We start from the raw sequence: 16963 nt of genomic DNA on the forward strand, positions 1-16963 counted from the left end.
TTCGTCCCTATCTGGAAGTCAGGATCCTGCCCACTACCTTACCACTTGTTTTCTTCTCTCACCAAAAGTGACTCTATAACATCTCAACTTGTGTGACTTTACACAACTTTTCCAAAGCAACTTTACTGTCTCTCATGGGTGATCTCACTCTAAGTGGTCTGTTATCTTCTTTTATCATCTCAGCCACCACTGAACAAGACACATTTAGTCCAATGCTAGAAGTACAGGTTATGCAGCTTGTATTTAATAATCCAATGGCAAACCAGGTGCAGTAGGTCACACCTACAATCCTAGCTAGTCAGGAAGCTGAGATCAGAGGATTGCAGTTCAAAGCCAGCCTGGTTTGAAAAGTCTGTGAAAATCTTGTCTGCAGTTAACCACCAAAAGGCTAGAAGTAGAGGTGGTAGAGCACCTGCCTTGAGAAAAAAAAAAAAAAACCTAAAAGAGTGCCCAAGCTCTGGGCTCAAAGCCCAGACTAGCACAAAAATAAATAAATCAATACATGGATAAAGAAATGAAGCCAGAAAGGAACTCCATTCATTGTTTCAACCATCACTTTTTTCTTCTTTGCTTCCTTCTAGAGAGCCTGCCTACTATGAAGCCCCCACATTGAAGCTGTGCATTTTTCATCACATTGGCATCTCAGCAATAATCTGGTGTGTGTGTGTGTGTGTGTGTGTGTGTGTGTGTTTTGGTGGGTTATAGGGCTTGAACTCGGCCTGGGCACTGTCCCTGAGCTCTTCAGCTCAAGGCTACCACCCTACCCTTGAGCCAAGCCCCACTTCCCCTTTTCTAGAGGTTAATTGGAGATAAGAGTCTTACATTGATTTGTGCCCGGGCTGGCTTTGAACCTTGATCCTCAGATCTCAGCCTCCTAAGTAGCTAGGATTACAGGCATGAGGCCCCTCTCCTGGCTTTTAGGTTCTGTTCTTACCACAGTAGGACTTCTGAATTACTGGCCTCCTGGCTGCTCAATTGTCCTTAGAATAAAGCTTAAATGATGTTCTAGCAGGCTTGACCCTTTAGTTATTTTTCTACTTCCTTTCTCCTGATTCATTCCATAGTCTGGTAATCCCAGATTCTACGCCTTGGTTCTTTAACTCCTACAGTTTTTTTGGGTTTTGTTTTTGTTGTTTTGACTTTAAATAATGTTCTTCACCTGACAAACTCCTACAGATCTTCTATGGCCCATTTCCAATGTATATGTCGCATGTTGATGTAAAAATGTCCCTGGAATTCAAATGGTATAATTTGCATCACATTATGTACAGTGATAGAATAAGGAAGATAAAAAGCAATATTCTGGCTTTTCCTAGTCTCTGTTGTCTTCTTTATCATATGTTACTGTGGTTATCAGGAAAGACTGTTCCAAAGAAACATCCAGAGAGCCCTTTACCTTTGCCAGAAACTTGCTTTTGTGTTGTCTGACTTCAACCTGGCTTACCTAAGAAACTTGTTGAGGTCTCCATGCTTCATGTATTCAAAGACCATGATAAGTGGGTCACCCTCCACACAGACGCCGTAGAACTTGACGATGTGCTCATGCTGGAGATTGGTCAGCAGCTCAGCCTCACGGTGGAAGTCCTTGCGTGCATTGTCACTGGCATCCTTCAGTGTCTAGGGAGGAGAACAGAAGGGAGGAAACCAAAACCCATTACACTGAAGGCATCAGAGAGAAGCCTGTAAGCAGGGTGGGTCAAGCCTGTAATCCTAGCTACTCAAGAAGCTGAGATCTGAGGATCACAGTTTAAAGCCAGCCTGGGCAGGAAAGTCCATGAGACTTTTATCTCTAATTAAACACACACACACACACACACACACACACACACACACACACACACACACACACACACACACACACACACAATCTGGAAATGAAGCTGTGGCTCAAAGTGGTAGAACTCTAGCCTTGAGAGAAGTAGCTCAGGGATAGCACTAAGTATCTGAGTTTAAGCTCCACCACTGACAAAGAAAAGGTTGTTTTACCAATCTATCAGTGGGTACTAAGAATTATAGAGGGAAGGATATTCATCTGTTATACCAGAAATTGAAAATAGCCTCTAATTCCTTAGGAAATAATACCCTAATAACTGAGTATCAGTCCTCAAGGGCTTACAGAGCTTTGCAGTTTATAAAACACATTCACAGGTGTGTTCTGATTGAATTAGACACAGGGGCTTGTTTTAGAGTCTGTGCTTTCACCCATGATCTGAATTTGATGACTTCCATGGCTTCTGTTTCTCCTTGAAGCACATCTGCACATTTCTGCTTATAAAACCTTTCATAGGTTGATTATACCTGTGATCCCAATGTTAAACAAGAGTCCTTGGAATAATGAAAGGATGTGAGGACAGAAAGAGAAGTTTGGAGGAGGGGAAAGCTATACTGCACTACTGGATTTGGAGATGGAGGAAGGGCCCAAGAACTAAGAGATGTTGGTGACTAGAAAAGACATGGAAGTAGATTCTACATCAGAACTTCCAGAAGGAACCACCTGTAATGACATCTTGACTTTGTTTAGTAAAACTGATTTGGGACCACCCACACTGTGTTTTATGTCACTAAGTTTATAATAATTTGTTAAAAATATCTAATATACCTTGTATTAACACATCTATCTACCAGGAATGACTCCTGATGGACATGGCACGTGCGGGTGTGAATCCCTTCTCCAGGGAGACTGCAATAGCTGTTACTGGTTATATTCCAGACATAAACTCTCATGTTCACTTAAATGTATACAGTAACAGAATGAAATCATGATCATCCACTATCATTTGTATTGACTATAAAATTCAACAGTGTCCAAGATCTAAGAACACTACCAAGTCCCTGTGGTTATTCCCAGGTTGCTGCTTTAAGTCTGGGATTATTCTCCACCTGGATCTCCTGTAAATGTAGGGATGTGCTGCAATCCATTTAGGAGTACATCTGAAGGGACATTAACAGGTAAGGGATTCATTACAGTCTGCTGGAAAGACTGGGCAGAGGGTAACATTGAGCTGTTGCCATCTCAACAGAAGCTTCAGCAGATTCCCAGGATGGACCTACTATAGAGCTGTCCTGAAGTAAGCTAGTGGGGAGATGTCTTTATTAATCAGTCATTGGATAGGGGGCATTTAAGGTGGCAAGTATCACTTTGAGTGGAATTGTCGAACTTCCTTAGTGGGCAGGCCATCACAGGATGAGATTAATAGACCAATTAATGTAAGGACCACATAGGAAAATGAGTGAGGCCGAGCAAGGTTACAAAACTGTGTGTGTGTGTGTGTGTGTGTGTGTGTGTGTGTGTGTATGCTGATATTGGGGTTTGAATTCAGGGCCTGACCACAGTCCCTAGATTTTTTTTGCTCAAGGCTTGCTAGTCTACCACTTGAGATTTGTAATACAATTCTACTTGTAGCTTTCTGCTGGCTAGTGAGATAAAAGTCTCAGAAATTTTCTAGCTTTGGCTGGCTTTTAACTGTGATCCTCAGATCTTAGCCACCAGCACTCAGTCTCCAGCTTCTATTTTCTCTTTCTTCCCCCCCTCCCCGGAATCTAGCATTCTTCTTAACTGTCTTTATTTAGTAAAGTATAGAGATTTTTCCTCAGAGTTAACTTAACCCAAAGAGATAAAATTGCAGTTGTCATTTTCATTAGGCCAGAGACAATGGCTTCTTAAGCCAAATTCTAGAATTGCCATTCACCAACCTCACTTTAGCATCTGGTTTCTCAGAAGTAGTTCTACAAGCATTACTGGCTTGGAAAGTGAGCAGATTTAGATCCTCAAGTGCTCAGAGAGGCCCTAAAACTCTGGTAGTCATTGCCATGGAAACAGCACATTTATTCATTTAATAACAACACAGTGAACAGTGGCTGAAAAAATGAGTTTGGGTCTTGGTCCCCTGAATATAAAGAAGATGGCCATGTCCCACTGTCTGTCCTCCCAGGCATAGTTGTGTTAGAGCCAAACTAACCTTCTATATGCTTATCTTAACAATATTGGTTACATTGATTTTATTCATGAGTTTGTTTTGGTAGTTTTTGTATTTGTTCCCCCATTGTATTGTTTTGCTAAAGCCTTCAGTGGTGAAAGGGCAGAAGAGGCAATGAGATGGACTATGAGATGGAAGCTATCATCTGCTGGGATGGAGAGCTCATGGAAAAAACCAAACCTCATAGTATTTCTCACAGTTGGAGTGTACTGTGTTTTGGGAGGCATGTGTCTTTCCACTACTATCTTTGATAATGGAATGGTATCCTGTTCGATTTTATCTCTTGTTGCTTCACACAGTGCCAAGTATCTAAAGAACCCCTGACATACAAGGCCTGGGGAAAGCTGAGGTAACAGAGAAGGAAAGTAAGGGAAATGAGTGGCCATCTGTAAAGACACAATATGGCCTCAAGTAAGGAATGGAAATGAAGGAAGGGCCAGGGAGAGAAAGCAAGTTGATGAACCTGTTTCCAAGAAGGCTGGGAAATACACTGTCTTCTGGATGAATGGCCTCCAATCTCTGTTCTGGTAGTCAAAGTAGCAAATTCTTAGCCTGGGGGTACTCAAGTGGAAGGAACTCTAACTTAGAATTAAGAGATTCAGATGCAGGTCAGGCATCAGTGGCTCACACTTGTAATCCTAGCTACTTAAGAGGCTGAGATCTGAACATTGAGGTTCAAATCCATCCCAGCAAGAAAGCCTGTGAGACTTTTATCTCCAAATTAACCAACAAAAATGCCAAATGTGGAGCTGTGACTCAAGTGATTGAGTACTAGTCTTGAACAAAAGAGGCTCAGGAATAGTGCAGAGCCCCAGGACTGGTGCACGAGTGTGCAAGCACACCCAGATTCCAATCTTGATCGTATCCAGTCAGGTATAAAATCTGCTTTTCTCCCCTATAAAGTGAGAGTAGAAATATTTTACACTTTCTAGGGGCCCTAGAAGGATGGTAGAAGGAAGTGCAAGTTGGGATACCTCATAGGGCTCTTATTTGTGTGATTTGAATTTGAAACAGGACTTTCTACATTCAGTTTGTTCACACAAGGGTGCAGAGGATAAATGATGCTTGGAAAAATCACAAGGATCAACTCTAGGTGTGAGGCGGTACCTTTGTGTGAGCTTCCATCTCTCCCTAGGCATCAGTCTAAATTCTAGGAAGTGTCAGTCTGAACATGGAGGTCCAGCCTTTGGCTCACATTACTTTCCCAGAGATACTATCTCTACGGAGAGAGGGACTAGATTTTCAGGACAGCATTTGTTTTAAAGCCTCATCTCGTCTTTGTCCTTGCTTTTATTTCCTGTGAGAAACATGCTCATCATTTTAGGTCATTATTATAGGCATGAACAAATTCTGCATACCATCTTTCTACTCTAATTTAAACAGTGAATGTTGACTCAGGAATGCTAGATGCTGTGTGTGTGTGTGTGTGTGTGTGTGTGTGTGTGTGTGTGTGTGTGTGAAAGAGAGAGAGAGACAGACAGAAAGACAGACAGACAGACACAGAGACAGAGAGAGAAGGAGAGAGGGAGACAGAGAGAGACAGAGAGACAGAGAGGAACAGAGAGACAGAGACAGAAAAAGACATAGAAACAATAGAAACAGAGATGGGGATATAGAAGGATAACAGAGAAACAAAGAGAGCGAGAGACCCAAGAAAGACTAGAGGGAGGAAGATAGGGGGAAAGGAGGGAGGAATGTGAAGGAAGAAAGAATTTCTTTTTGGGCATACTAACCTGAAAAAGTTAACAAGAATTTAGTGTATCCATGTTTCCAGAGCAAAACACAATGGAATGTTGCCCACTCTGGTTTAGTATAATGTTAAAAGTTGCACTTCAGTAAATTTTTGGATTTAAGAGAGATTTTACTATTCATGGGACAAATGCATCTCACAAACCTGGCCTCATCCTATATGCCCATCCATTTTTGCATGTTGGGTCCCTTTGTAAAATCATGATTCAAATTCTATTTTAAGAGATTCAGAAAATATGGTGGTAACAACTTGGGCAAAATCATCGTCTGAATTTGGCACTGTAAGGACAGAATTTTTCTAAGGGTGGAACCATAGCCAGACAGCAATCAGAAGTTGGAAAATCTTGCCATCAACCTTATTTATAAATATCTTCTCTGTTTTAGTACCATGGCTGATTGTCATTTTACTCAATTATACAGGGGTTGGCTTGTTCCTGGGCTCCTTGGAAATGCATTGGGGCCATGAGTACAGGTATCAGTTTACCTCCCTGACAATTCCTTCTACTCAAGTTGCATTTGACAGGTATATTTGCCCAATCATTGAGCCTTGCTATATTTTCTTATTCCTACTGTCTACCTCATAGTTTCACTTCTTCTTATTCCTGGTAAATTTCCTGATAGTTTAAACCTTCCATCCTTTCTTGATGGAGAGGCCTAAAGGAGAGGTCTCATTCAGAGGCATTGCAAGATATACCTGAAATACATATTCATTCAGAGCTGGAAAAGTGCAGCAACTTGAGACACAGTTCAGCACAGAAATGAGAAATAATCAAGATGAAATACAATGAAGAAGAAGAAGAAGAAGAAGAAGAAGAAGAAGAAGAAGAAGAAGAAGAAGAAGAAGAAGAAGAAGAAGAAGAAGGAGGAGGAGGAGGAGGAGGAGGAGGAGGAGGAGGAGGAGGAGGAGGAGGGGGAGGGGGAGGAGGAGGAAGTATGATACTAGGTCTTCCTGTGGCCAGTTTCCATCAGATTCTTGAATGTTATATGAAAATGAATAAACTCTCAAACTAAGTAACCAACTTGCTTGAGAAAGGACCAATATGCCAGAGTTCCTATGGGTCAACACCATTCCTTGGATGCTCACTTAGTTGGAATCAAGTTCATACTGCCCAATGGGGCTGTCATCAGCCACGTGTCACCAATTACCACTTGAAATGTGACTGTTTCCAAACTAAGATGCACATCAGTTGAAAATTATACACCAGATTTTTTTAGAAAGGCATGTAATTTTTATTTTAAGAAGGATATCAAAGCTGAGCACTGGTGGTGCAAGCCTGTAATCTCAGCTACTCAGGAGGCTGAGCTCTCAGGATCCAATTTGAAGCCAACCTGGGCAGGGAAAAATCTGTGAGACCCTTACCAATTGACCACCTGAAAACCAGAAGTAGAGCTGTGGATCAAAGTGGTTGAACACAAGCTTTGAGCAGTAAAGCTGAGGGACAGTGCCCAGGAACTGAGTTTGAGCCCCACAACTGGTAAAAACAAAACAAAGGAAGGCTATCAAGATAGGGGAAACAAAACATTAAATACATAACCACAAGGATAAAGAAAGTCTTTTGCAATCTGTCCACCCATCAGCACACCTATTTGTGTGCTCTTTGTGGTGCAAACATTAGCCTCATTCCCCCTTGGCTGGGCTCCAGATAGTCCCTGAAGTGAGAAAGCATCTATTCCTGAGCTTCAATTTAGAGAAAAACATTCACTTTCAGAATTCAGGCACAGATTCCATCCATACTACTCAGCACAGTTATACACCAGATTTTAGAAACTGTGTATGAACACAAATCATTAGAGTCTCATTAATGTTTTGTATTAATAATATTTTGAAATGATGTTATAGATATATTGAATTAAATAAGCTACACAAATAAGTTTAATCTGTTTCTTTTACGTTCTTAATTTACATACTAGAAAATCCAAGATTATAAATGTGGCTTCTATTTGAAGTTCACATTATCCTTCTATTGGCCAGGAGTATTTTATAAAAGCTACTTCTGTCAGCTATGAATAAGTAAATCTATGTCTGAAGAAGGTTGGGAAACATTTCTAAAGCACAAAGTTGAAATAGGACGATGGCACACATCTGCCTTATGGGGTTGTTACAGGCCGTGATTGGGCAAGCACTTAGAATAAACATAAGTCGGTGTTTCTGATAGCTTCTTCCCTAAAAGCAAATGCAGAAAGAAAACCTATCAGTTCAACAAATGAATTTTGGAGGAATATGTTTTAATAAACATTAAAGAACTTAATAGGAATAAAATCATAGCAAGTATAACACAATATACTTTTTTTTCTTGGGCTTGAGCTCAGGGCCTGAGCACTGTCCTTGCTTGGACTATCTCAAGAGTAGAGCTCTACCACTTGAACCTCAGCACCACTTCCAGCTTTTTCTATGTATGTGGTACAGAGGAATCGAACCCGGGTCTTCATGCATGCTAGGCAAGCACTCTACTACTAGGCTAAAATCCCAGCCCCAACACAGTATACTAACAATAGATAGCTAGCTCCCAGCATCTCTGAAAAGAAAGAAGTAAATAAATTGCACGATGATGATCATCGTGCAATGGTGCTATCTCTGTGCTGGGAGTTAAAGCCATGTGTATGTCAACTCCGTTAATTGGGTGTAACTGGCCTTTGAAAGGAATTTAATTGTGTACCGAATGATAGTCTCAAATACAAGATTTGTAGCCAGGGTGTTGGCTGCTACTGTCTTTATACTCACAGCCACGCTGGCTCTTAAGGAACAGCTCTAACAAGTCCACCACCCAAAGGGAAACATGAAGGGAAGTTCTAATTCATGCAGTTTAAAATACTTGCAGTAATTTGGAAGATAAAATTGATGGCTTAAGCTTACATATTATATTAAGATGCACATTAGCAAATGTTAAGTCTTTGGAAAACAAGAAACTAATTCCTAATTACTGTTGGATTAGAGAAATTATGAATGGAAAGATGAAATCAGAAGTTGATCTCCAATGTGGACAACTCAAATGTGTTTAAAAGTTTTTAAATACATTGGCATAAATTTATCTGTATCACTAGACAATGGAGATGCCAGTGGCCCAGGGAAGATACTGACTTGATTAAGGGATGGTCTATCAGGTTAAAGTAACTTAAAAGGAAATACAATCATTTCAGTGTGTATGTCCCAAAGCTACAAAGGTCTGAAGTACATCCTCAAGCTATGTTTAGTGTGGGAAGTTCTCCTTGAGTGGAACAGACTCCAATCCTCGTGATCAATATTCTACTTTGGTTTTAGTTTAGGGGGGAAAAAGTGGAAATAAACTAGCGAAAGGGGTCACCAAAGAGATACATATGACAAACAACAGATCACTGATCAACGGGTAAAAGTTGAAGTTACCGAGAAAGAAATACGAATGAAATAGCTTAATAATTGGGGCTTAACAAGAAAGGGCCATGCCATAAAGGCACAGACACACACACCCACACCCACCCACACACACACACACACACACACGCGCGCGTGCGCTCACCCAGAGGAATTCTGCACATACACAGTAAAAATCTATTAAGCAATGACTGAAAATAAAAATAATCAAGTCTCTTAACAAAACATCATTATATGTTCTACAAGTTTGCTTCAAGAGCCTTGTAAAAGTAGAATCAATACTCAGGGCTTTGACAGTATTAACTCTGGTAAATGCACAAACTACATTTAGGGCAATATTGATGAAATTAGAATCTTTCTAAATACACTCTTCCTTGTTTCAATTTCCATTTTGTAGAAACAAGCATTTCACATGTTGGTGCAAATGGAAAAATGTAAAGTAAGCAAGCATCGGGAGAGGGTGGAATTTTAGAAAGAATCCAGATACAAGGATTGAGTTGATGACTTGCGAAAGGGAGAATGAAAGGAAAAAAAGTCCCCTCATCTTAGAAATAGACTTGCTGAGGTCAGAGCAGTAGACTCAGTGAATACTTGTATGGATTTTTTTCTGTACTATTCTAGGATTGGAGAAAATACACTTCCCATCTCAATCTCATATATATTCTGAGATGGGTGCCCTCTGCTTAGTTATTTTCTTGATGCTGGAATTTTCAATACGACCCAACCACCTTGGATGGCTGCATTGAAGACAGGTGGCCCAGCGTGAAGATACAGACGACCTACTGGGACAATTAGAGCCACTGGGTTTCCCTTGTGAAGAGATCAGAATGTGAGTCATAGAGACAGTGCGAGCAGTAGTTGGTGTGGAAAGAGCGGCCAAATATTAGCAGCAGACACAAGAGACAGCTGCGATACATTAGCAGGGAAGCCAGAGGATCATCCCCAGGGTCTCCTGCCAAGAAAATAAACAAGAGATAGCACAAGGGCTATATCAGATCCCAAATGAGCATTTAGATCCCAACTATTCTAGACACAGTGAGATCAAGCTGCCCTGAAGTTGTATGGGAACTGGTAAATCTTTCCTTTTTCTTTCTGGCAGATGTCTTTCTCCATTCTTTGGGCTGTGCTATCTCAAATATTCTTCCCGAAAGTTAATACTGCTCCATATCTGAGCCATGTGTATTGAGTAGAATTGATCCAATCTTCTATTTCTAGAAGTAGAGATGGAGGCCAGAGCTGCAATCCAAACATATCATTTTTCTGGCTGCATGGTGATGCAATCCATCACAAACTGATAGACACAGTAATTTTATCTAATTATTGGAAAATAAAATTCTTTGTCTTTTGGATTTCAAAGATGAAAGTTTAGTATGTACGCATGCTTGTGTGTATGTATGATACTATAGTTTGAACTCAGGACCTCAAACAGCTATATTGGTACTTTACCACTTGAATCAAACTCTTAGCTGGTTATTTTAGAGGCAGAGTCTTGTGGACTTTTATGCCCAGGTTCACTTAAAACTGCAGTCCTCCAAGTCTCAACCTTCTGAGTAGTAAGGATACAGACATGAGCCACTGGTGTCTGGCTTCAAACTAAAAGTGTTTTCCACAGTATGGATAGAATGTTCCTGAGAATGAGGCCAATATAGAAGATACAAAGTCAAGCAATAGAGACAAACAAAAAGAGAGAGAAGCACACAGAGAGAAAGAAAGAGAGAATGGGGAAAAGGGAGGGGGAGGGAGAGAGAGAGGCAGAAACAGAGAGGCAGAGGCAGAGACAGAGAACTGTTGATTCCCTAGGTGCAACAGTGCCCATAGCTAGGATAACAGAGGCTAGAATTTCAAGTAACATAGATTTCTAGGAGTTAATAAATTTTCTTTTGTATTCAAACTATTTGAGTTGGGTTTCTAATAAACCTTATATTATTCTTTTCAGGAAAGCTGATTATGAGGTTTTGCTGACATTTCCCTGAGGTCAAAACTCTCCCTCAGGAATCAGTTTTCCTATTTCCACTTACTCCCTTGAATTAAATTTCTACTTGGAGATATATGAAAGTGCTTTCATCCTTGCATACAAATAAGCATAACTAACATACTTGTTTATATTATTTGATCAGTGACATTGTGTTGAATTTCCTCAATTTGGTTTACCAGAGCATATGTAAAATTCAATAAATGAAATTGTGGTACTCAATGAACACTGGACTTTGAGTCCTAGTTCTGATAGCAAATGACCTCATTTGAGGTATATGACCTTGCACTGATCAGTAATGTCTGAGTTCTTGTTTTCACACTGGCAAATGTGCTCATTGAGCTAAAGATAATGAGTATATCTATGTAGTTATTCGATCACTTTAAAAGTGATTGCTTACTTAGCTAGCTGGGTGGCTCACATCTGCAACCCTAACTGTGTAATCCTCACATCTGTAATAAGGATCCCTGTTCAAAGCCAGACTAGGCAGGAAAATCTGTGAGACTCCTAACTCCAATTAACCATCCCCCCAGAAAACACAAAAGCAGAAGTGGAGCTATGACTCCAGTGGTTGAGCATTATCCTTGAGCAAGGAAAAAAAAGACCAAGGGCAATGGCCAGGCCTTGAGTTCAAGGCCCAGGACTAGCACCAAATGAAGAAAAGAAAATAGTGGGATACAGGGTGAACTAGTTAAAGGTGATATTAGACACTACGTTGAAAACGATCTATGCAAACTGGGGGAGAGGGGATTCAGGAGGGGAAAACTGGGAGAAAATGAGGGAAGAGTGACACTGTTCAAAAAAAAGTACTCATTACCTGATTTATGTAACTGTAAGCCCTGTACAATAAAAATAAATTTTAAAAAGAAAAAAATATATTGCTTACTTACGTTAAAATTCAACTGTGTAACATGAAGGTAGACATGGGGGGAGGAGGAAATGGAGAGTGACAAAAGAAGTGGTATTGGCCAAACTGTATTGCACTCAGAACCTGATATATGACATTGTAGTGTCTTTGCACAATTACTTAATAAAAATTATTATATATAATCTTCATATTTTTAAGCTATGACTATCCATAGTTCCTAAAATCATTTTCTTGCCTAGAAATGCCAACAACCAACTCTTTTACCCCATTAAAAGACTGTTGTTTCTATGATCAGCATGCTTATCCATTCATCTATCATCCATCATCCTTTCAATCATTCAACAGCATTTATTGCATGCTACCACATATTAGGATGTACTAAAAGGTAGGACTCTCACCCTGGAGAATATACCATTCGAAAAGAGAAGACAGACTTTCAATCCCCTTTGTTAACTACTCCACACATACATATATAATTTGGAAACCTTGACAAATGCATGAAGAACAAATGCAAATGCCTTAAAGGCAAATAGCACAAAGGCCTGATTTGATTGGAGGGACAAGCAAAGGCAAATCATCTAAAGAGGCAACTTGAAATGAGAGCTGGCAGCTGAGCTCTCATCCAGTTGCCTGACAATGCAGGCAGCAGACTAAGTGAAGGTCATCTGCACAGGGGAATGGCAACAATATGCTAGGTGCTGCTTTGAACCTGTCCCTTGCTGAGGAGTTACCAGTTAACTTTTCCAAAACCAAAATGCCATTATTTCCTCTTTTGGCAAAATAAAAATCAGAAACACAAAATGTAAGCTTTATGAATTGAATCCCAAAGAAAATATCTTGTTGAATTCAGATATTACCATTTTTCATTTTGTCAAGGTAGAAGTTAAAGGAGAATCACCAGCTCCTTTAAATTATATCTTGGGATAGTTACTTCACTTCCCTGGGTCTCAGTTTTTATGTCTATAAAAAAATGCAGCTTAGTCTCTCTCTCTCTCTCTCTCTCTCTCTCTCTCTCTCTCTCTCTCTCTCTCTCTCTCTCTCTCTCTCTCTGCTCTCTCTCTCTTTGAAACACAAGTGAATAGCATTAGCGAAGAGAGGCCATGAATCCTACAAAACAGACTTATGGATATATAGATATCAATAGATACAAATATATGCATATAGGAAACAAATGAAATCAGTTTGCATTCATAACACAAGGAAATGTTATCAGAATTGTAACTATTGAAATGCAGGCAGTATGGGGCCAAAAATAGCTAATGCATCCACAGTTAATGCAGGGAAACTTCAACGAAGCGTTTCCTTGGTAATTGAGTAACTTAAAGGTAAAGGAACTTGGTTGATCAAAAACGGATTTCTCTGCTTTCCATTCTTTCCACAGGTAGCTTCATTTCTAATTCAGTGTCAGTGGGGGAGGGAATGGTTGACACAGCTATTTCACTGAAAAACAAAGGTCATCCAAAAATAAATATATTTTAAAAGGGCAATCCTGTCGAACCCAAACAAGGAAAGCCTCTATTGGGAGAAAAATGCTCTGTCCCTGTACATCGTTAAAAGTCTGCACATGCCTTAGAATCGTTTCCATTTTATCCTGAGTTTTTAAATCATTTGGGAGAATTAACACCATAATTTACAGCAATCTGACATATGTCAATCTGAATCCAAAGCTTTGGGTTTCAAACCAAAGTCAGCTCTTCCTTAGAGTAGGGGGAAAAAAGGACAATAGCTGCTATTTCTTAGCATGCATAATCAATGCTGCCAGAGTTGCTAGGCAACAGCAGAAAGGCTGTCAAACATCCCTGAGTGCCTCCAATGGAAGAGGAGAAACCCAGCAGCCACTCTGCAGAGGTGAGAGACTGTGCAATCCTGAAAGCAGTGTTCAGTTGATTTCATTCCTTAAAAATATGTGCTTATTGTGGACAAGCTGAACTACAGACATTTTCCTCCCAACGTCATTTAATCTTTGAATACACTGTCAACTGGCCCAAAGCCTTTCAGGCTGGAGAGAGGAAATTTTGTGAAAGACCCATGGGTTTTTCTGGCCAATTTCATCCTGGACCTCATGGAATATTGAAATTATCATGAGTATGGATGAATTCAGAGCCTCTGAATTCCAAAGAGTTAAAATGAGCATCTTTTCTGAAGCTTGAGTTATTCTAGTCACCACCAGGAAAATCTCGGATTTCAATAAACATTCACACTCAAAGTCATTAGGATGAGAATATTTGGATTTGCAGCCATGAAGTAAGAGTGAATTTTCTCTTTGCACACTCTTTGTCTACTCTATCCAAGAAGATAGTTTCACTTGAATTTTAAGGGGACTAATAAAGAAAAGTCAAGATTTGATTAAGAATCAAATCCTTATCCTTCCTTCTTTCCTTCCTTCCTTCCTTCCTTCCTTCCTTCCTTCCTTCCTTCTTCCTTCCTTCCTTCCCTCCTTCCTGTAGCATTATTGTTTAAAGAGACTACACTCATCATAAGCCACTAATTTATAAAATCTTATTTGGCAAAGCTAGGATGGCTATAAGGACTAAGCATTGGGTATGGTTAAATGTAGGATTAGAGCTGCAGTTGGGATTAAAAACAATAAGCTCAGTGACAACTGTGATGGAAAACAAAAGGACTAAACAAAAGGATACAGGGAGCATATAAGTTGAATGTGTATCTGTGTGTGTGTGTGTGTGTGTGTGTGTGTGTGTGTGTGTGTGTGTTAAGTAGCTAGGATTATATTGTGAACCGGTGATACCTATCAACTCTTGTTTTTAAAGACCAGCTCATATACTAGGGGACAGACATGGTTGTCACCCTTCACTGTTACTAGTTTAAGCTCATGAGGTCTGTATTAGCATTTTTTTTTTCAGAAAGAAATTGAACATAACATTGAAGATGTCTTAGATTTAGTTTGCAACATCTTCATAAGGGAATTTCCAGAAATAGAGAGAAATGGGCAAAGAATAAGGAATGACACCTGAAAGAATAAATTCATTGAGAAATTCACTGGACCTCTCTATATACTTATCTGAGATATCTCAGCTACTCCCACATGGTCATATCAAATTTTCTAGTCTTCCAGGAATTTCTCACACTTAATGAGTTGTACTTGTGACATGATGAAATGACTTTAGAGGCTGAAAACTTGATTTTTTTTGCTTCCTGGTTGACCTCTAAAGTAGGAACGTAGAACAGAGACCCAGAACATGAATTGAGGGTCTTTAGATTCTTTGTCTATAATACATGCTAGGCCTGGAGTAAATAATCCCATTGATCAGTCTATCAATTTATATAACTAGAAAAATGTTGATCTCATTTATCAAAAGTGAAAAAAAGAACAGATGAAGAAAGCAAAGACTATAAATGTAACACTGCTAATTGCTTTGAATAGTGTGTACTGAAAAAAAAACGATGATGGTTAAACATTTTCAGTAACTAAAAGAAGAATCAGTGGCAACAGTGGAAATTGAATTATCTCTAGGACTCTCACTTGACCTCATCATTTGCGAGGATCTCCCTTGTTTTCTCTCTTGTCTTTTCTCAATCTCCCCATCCATTTCTCCATCTTGAGGGAAAGGTGTTCATTTGATTTATAATCCCTAGAAATGTCTAGCCTTCATTCCATCAAAAATGAAGCTCTTAAGTAATTTCTCTATAATTTGAGTTCATTTTTTATCAAGTGACAAAGAAAGCAAATACATAGTTTTGTTCCTACTTGGGTGAACTTCAGTGAAACTATTAAACTTTGATGGGTAAGTACAAGAGTAATTTTATTTCTTGGTTGTTTATATGCCTGCACTTAGTTAATTTAATGCTAAGTACACCAGGAGTGCTACATGCATCTGAGTTTTAAAGAAATGTCATTCATGACTGATCCCCTTTTGACAGGCATAAAACACAATGAAAAATCCAGCAATGGCATTTAAAGCCCCCAAATTGAATTTTATTTCGTAGTAATGCCAATATTTATTTCATTATATTGCCTATTTTGTTTTATAAATATTTTAAGTGCTCAACATACAGTGCCAAAAATCCATTGTACTGTTTTTGTTAAACTTTGTGTGTCAGCAAGGTTTGTTAAAACTTGTATGTTAGAATGCGATCAATTTCTCACTTTCAGTATTATTGTTTATCTTAGTGAAAAACATTTCTCCTCTTTGAATTCATGGAAAAATGTAGTAGGAAACTCATGCCTGCTAGAGTGGTGGAATCCACGGAAAATTACATCTACCCTTTCAGGAAATCCTACCTGTTCTTCATATACATAGTCTTTTATCTCTGGAAATATTTGAGAGGGACTGATAGAAGAACTCAGTGTAATGGAGGCTAAGCCAAGTCAATAAGTTTCCCTTCTAGATTCTATTAGACAATAAGCCTAACCTGGTGGTATTACAAATACCAAGCAATCAGAGAAAACATGTTCGACTCTCCAAGATTTCACTGCGGAATGGTTTGTGCCTATTGACCTCCTCCTGGAGTTTAGTTAGAAATGGTGCAGTTATCTCCATCCTGTGAACTAGGTGACTGCTTCTGAGCACCTCTGACAATCTAATGTACTCCCAGTATCCTTTGGGCTATACATTAAGGTAAATGTGAGGGATTAAACACATCTGTCATCGTAATATAAATTACTTCTGAATTGGACACTTAAGATACAATAAAAGAAAGGGAAAATTCCACACAGGAGTGTGGCCACAGATAAGGAAACATTCCCAATTATTCTCTTACCTTCACTGCCACCAAGATCTTATCCTGCTCAGGACAGAGGTTATAGCATTCAGCTAGGAAAACTTTTCCAAAAGCTCCTTCGCCTAGCTCCCTTTTCAGAACAATGTTATGTCGCTTGATGTGCTGAACAACTGCAAAACAAAAACAATAAAAATTGGAATTGAAGCATACCAAGGGAAATTCAAAATATGGAAAGGGCTGGGTGCTGGTGGCTTAAGCCTATAATTATAGCTACTCAGGAGATTGAAACCTGGAGAATCAAACTCAAACCAGGTAGATAAGTCTGTAAGACTCTTACCTCCAAATAATCACCAAAACTCCAGAAGTGT

The 16963-nt window shown here is 39.4% G+C and overlaps 1 protein-coding gene across 4 annotated transcripts in view; it reads right to left on the reverse strand.

Annotated features, from left to right (window-relative positions):
* Positions 1–16963, reverse strand: part of Ntrk2 (neurotrophic receptor tyrosine kinase 2) — a 359583-nt gene that overhangs the window by 74576 nt on the left and 268044 nt on the right. For all 4 annotated transcript variants that reach the window (XM_090329450.1, XM_090329449.1, XM_090329451.1 and 1 more), the window contains 2 exons: positions 16635–16765; positions 1445–1617 (listed from right to left, as the gene is read on the reverse strand). In XM_090329450.1, coding sequence (XP_090185576.1) covers positions 1445–1617; positions 16635–16765 — 304 coding nt within the window. The remainder of the gene's footprint in view (positions 1–1444; positions 1618–16634; positions 16766–16963) is intronic.

The sequence above is a fragment of the Megascapheus bottae genome, chromosome 3, assembly GCF_031878675.1.
Source record: "Megascapheus bottae isolate mThoBot1 chromosome 3, mThoBot2.hap1, whole genome shotgun sequence".
NCBI classification, from domain to species: Eukaryota; Metazoa; Chordata; class Mammalia; order Rodentia; family Geomyidae; genus Megascapheus; species Megascapheus bottae.